Source organism: Bactrocera latifrons, unplaced genomic scaffold (assembly GCF_001853355.1).
Source record: "Bactrocera latifrons isolate USDA-ARS-PBARC rearing strain unplaced genomic scaffold, ASM185335v1 scaffold_111, whole genome shotgun sequence".
NCBI classification, from domain to species: domain Eukaryota; kingdom Metazoa; phylum Arthropoda; class Insecta; order Diptera; family Tephritidae; genus Bactrocera; species Bactrocera latifrons.
In genome coordinates this window covers 659858-663873 of record NW_017534531.1, presented here as the reverse complement: position 1 = coordinate 663873, position 4016 = coordinate 659858, and the positions used below count along the sequence as shown (strand labels likewise).

General features: G+C 38.0%; 1 protein-coding gene across 1 annotated transcript in view; it reads right to left on the bottom strand.

Annotated features, from left to right (window-relative positions):
• The window catches only part of LOC108974047 (PAB-dependent poly(A)-specific ribonuclease subunit PAN2), a gene marked incomplete in the record, with an annotated part of 11602 nt that overhangs the window by 3159 nt on the left and 4427 nt on the right, over positions 1-4016 (bottom strand). Inside the window, 10 exon segments of the mRNA XM_018941647.1 lie at positions 1-271; positions 711-940; positions 1117-1312; positions 1388-1571; positions 2747-2828; positions 2892-3045; positions 3112-3305; positions 3374-3547; positions 3611-3714; positions 3783-3869. Coding sequence (XP_018797192.1) covers positions 1-271; positions 711-940; positions 1117-1312; positions 1388-1571; positions 2747-2828; positions 2892-3045; positions 3112-3305; positions 3374-3547; positions 3611-3714; positions 3783-3869 — 1676 coding nt within the window.

Below are 4016 nucleotides of genomic sequence, written 5' to 3'. Positions count from 1 at the left end.
AAAAAAAAAAAACATGTACGCATTTAAGCAAACCAGCATATGTGCACACCTGAAATCATTCTTCAGTCCGTGTCCCACAAAAATAACACCAGTATCCACTAAATATTTCAACTTTTGATATGAGTTTTTGAGCGCCGTCAGTCGTTTGCTGCTGAAGTTCGCATCCAAATCGCCCGGTTTTATGCCCGAAAATTGCGTCAGATAATCGACAACCTTCTCCTGCGTTGATATGTAATCGTCCATGAAGGGTACACCCTCATCGGGACCTTGGCTGGTGTGGCAACAACAAAAGATATGCAAAAAGTATTTACAAAACATACATACATATATAAGAAATTGTATCAATTGTGAACACAACTAGCAACAAAATGAAATCAAATACAAAAAATACTACATCTCATTATTAACTAAAGAAATCAAACAAACAAAAGTGAAATTAGTGTAAAGAAAAACTGAAAAATCAAAAAACATAAAATATTGTTGCGGCAATTTTGAAGCTGCTATGGCAGAACGCATAGTTGGTGGGTATTTGGGATTGATTTGAGCCAATTGTAAGCTTTGCAACTTGTCTTCACTTTACTTCCGGAATGCCCGCACACACCAACTACATGCCAGCAACTTCAAATTTTTGCTTTGCACGTGCGTTTTTTTAAACATATATTTTATGGATTTTTTTTTTTTTGAGACGACAGCGCTGCTTATCCGCTTACCCGCGTATGCATGAAATACGCGCCACACTCATGTGACATGGTTTTATGGTTGCTGTTTTGCCATCCGGACGTATTTCGTTCTCTTCGGGATTCAATGTGACAAATTCAGCATCCATAGCGACCAAATCACCTGCCTGTGGCATTTCATTCGCTTGCAATGGCTTAAATATAACATCGCCCATGCTGCTTGGCGCTGACGCTGGCGCTAGCTGTACAGGATTTGTTATATCCTGCAATAAGGGTGTAATTATATATAATAATAAATTGTAATTGAAATTCGCTCTCTCTTTTTTCTGCTTTGGCAAATACTAACAAAACAACAACGAAAAAAATAAGTATATGGATATGTTCTCGTCTTGTGGAATATGAAAAGAAAAATAAAACAGGCAAGAGACACTTAGTTTACTTGTATGAATGGGTTATGTTGGGGTAATTCCGCTTCCGTGCTGTTCGTTGGCATATCACCTTTGGCGGCTGCAGCTGCTGCTGCAGCAGACGACATAGCCGACACATCCATATTTATGCTGCTGTAGAAGAGTACGCACGGCACTTTCCAGTCCAGCGTGAACCAGACAGACTCCTGTATCGAAACGGGTGAAATGCTGTTGTAAAAAATACAAAAATAAAAACAAAATTATTAACTGTAGCATGTAATAAATACCGTTATATTCACCTACCTGAAATCATTAAAAATGTACCACTGCTGTTGCTCTTCACCACTGCTGCCGCTAGACGCCAATTTTTGTATATGATATTTTTTACTTACATTAATCAGCGAGACCAAGTTCTTCTGGGTGCCATCGTCAATTTGACAGACCACAGCATGCAGCGCATATTCACGGTACGATTCGCTGGTAGTCGCTGCAAAAACAAGAAATTGTAAGCGATAGCGAAACAATAGAAAAATTTGATATACATATTCAGTTGCTACAACAACAAAAAGTTATAGAAAAGTCCTACTCCCAAAACAGTCTGGTCTAAGTAATCGCAACGGAACCGGATTTTTAAAAGGATTTGATTTAGTAGTCCGTTAGTGGCAATTCCAACAAATGACTAGCTTCTTGCTAAGTAATGGATGATAAGGTTCGGGTTGCTTGTCAACTTCTAACCTAACTCACATAATTTAACCAGGAAATCTAATGTTTCGAAGCGGTCGGGTCATAGTGAGTGGGGATAATCGACCTTTTCTATGACAGTAAGGTTTAAGTAACAGGAACAGATCCGGATTTAGGAAGGACTGTAACTCGGGACCATTCCTCGAAATTACTCCAGGAACATAAAAGGGTTTGATTTTGATAGATCGGTTTATATAATTTCACTGTACTGGGGAGTAACGGACGTGTGAAAAAATTCAAATCGATATCTCAAAAACCGAGTGACTAAATCGAATTGTTGTTGTTGGATCGGTTATCTAGTACCCGCTTAGGTGATAAGGTCCGAAATCATCTAACTTAACTCTAACCCGAAAACTTACTGTTGCGAAGGGATCGTTTCATAGTGAGAGGAGATAATCGACCTTTCTCACAACAGCCAGGTCTAACTGGCTAAGGACTGTCAACTTGTGAGAGACTGGTGTGAGATGAGCGGGGTTCATTGGGCATGCAAAGAGATGGTTGGAGTCATGCGGGGATTCATTGCACGCTGGAAATATCTTTGATACGTCCGGGTCTATTCTGCATAAGTAAGAGTTTAAGATGCTAGAGTATCCAGAACGAAGTTGCGCAAGGCTCACTCTATATTCTCGGCGCAACTCGAGATCTTCGTCTGCAAAGGATGGTTTGAAAACAAAGACGCCATTCACTGAGAGGGAGTCGGTGCAGGTGGTGGCTACTTCACTATTAATGTGCGTGATAGTCTGTGCGTGTCGAAAGTTTGTTATGTCCCAAGTCTGAACGGCGTACTGATCGATGTTATCAATGTAGTCAAGGAAAGGCCTCTTGATGTTCCTAGAAGGATTCCGCGAAAATACCGCAACTGTTTATTATGTTCCTTGACCGGAAGCATGTGGGCTAGATTAGGGCACGTGAATCACTTACAATTTGCAAATCGTTTTCTTCCACTTTCGATGTTTGTTTCATGAATGCTTCTGCGATTCTCCTTATTATCCGCATGATTGTGCTATACAAAATAAGATACTTAGTATATTGCTAAAAAACTTTCTGTTGACATTTTTGTTTTTACCTCCTCTGTTTTTGTATTACTGTGCTCGGTTTGCACACTAAGTTCGCCCTGTTCGCTGATGGACATTGAAAAACTCAAGGGAAACCATGAATTCTGACGTCCGTTCGGCGATATGTTGGGTTGGAAGGATGCGTTGTTGGAAGCGGGTGATTTCCTATTGATTCAACGGTGAAATGGAAACATTTTATTTGAATTTTAGACAAACTGCAAGACAACTCACCTATCGGGATGTACAAAATGACAGTCGCTGCGCGAACAGTTGAGACCATAACGACAGGGCTTACTTGTATTCAATATTGCTGGACTTTCGGATGGTGTGTGTAAATTGCGATTCAATTGTCTTCGCAGGAATCCCAAATCTTTTTCATTGCTTAAACCACAATTGATTGCCAGTATTTGTGGAAGACAAGTAACCTAGAAATTAGTTATATTTATAACTGTTTTTTTATGAATACTTGCAAATATATCACAATTTAACGCACCTTAACACTTTGCTTTGTGGGTGAGAATTTTTTGCAACTTTCACAAAATGCTTGTATATGCTTTTCCGTACTAAGTGAGGCCTTCAGAATGGAACCAAAATGAAACTGCTCACCTTCCTTTATTTGCAGCGGATAAGTCAGATTACACGCTAATAAAATGTTCTGTTTGGTTTTCTAGAAATAATGAGTAAAAATAGTAATATAAATTTCAAACTTTTAAATAACACAGTCAATTACCTCATCATTACATTTCAGACAACGATTAATGCAATCTTGTTTTGTGCCAAAGAGTCGACTAACTTCCGAATCTTCGTTGATTTTACTTCGTTCGCGGTCATCGTCTGTTAAATATTTTATTTTTTTGCATTAAAATGTAAGTATTTTTTGTTTTGAAATGGAATTAACTTACTTTCTTTCATATCAATTGTTTGAAATATTTCGCCTGCTTTGTTGTTGAGCTCTAGCGCAGGTTTGTCATTGCCAGTCGAATTTTCATCTGCCAAAAAATATTTATTAATGTGGATAGAAAAATTAAATAGAAAATGTGAAAAAATATCACTGTAAATTATAATTTTTTCTAATATGTACTAAATATAAGAAAAAAAGCACTAAAATAAGAGAAAAAATAAAAATATTCAAAAAC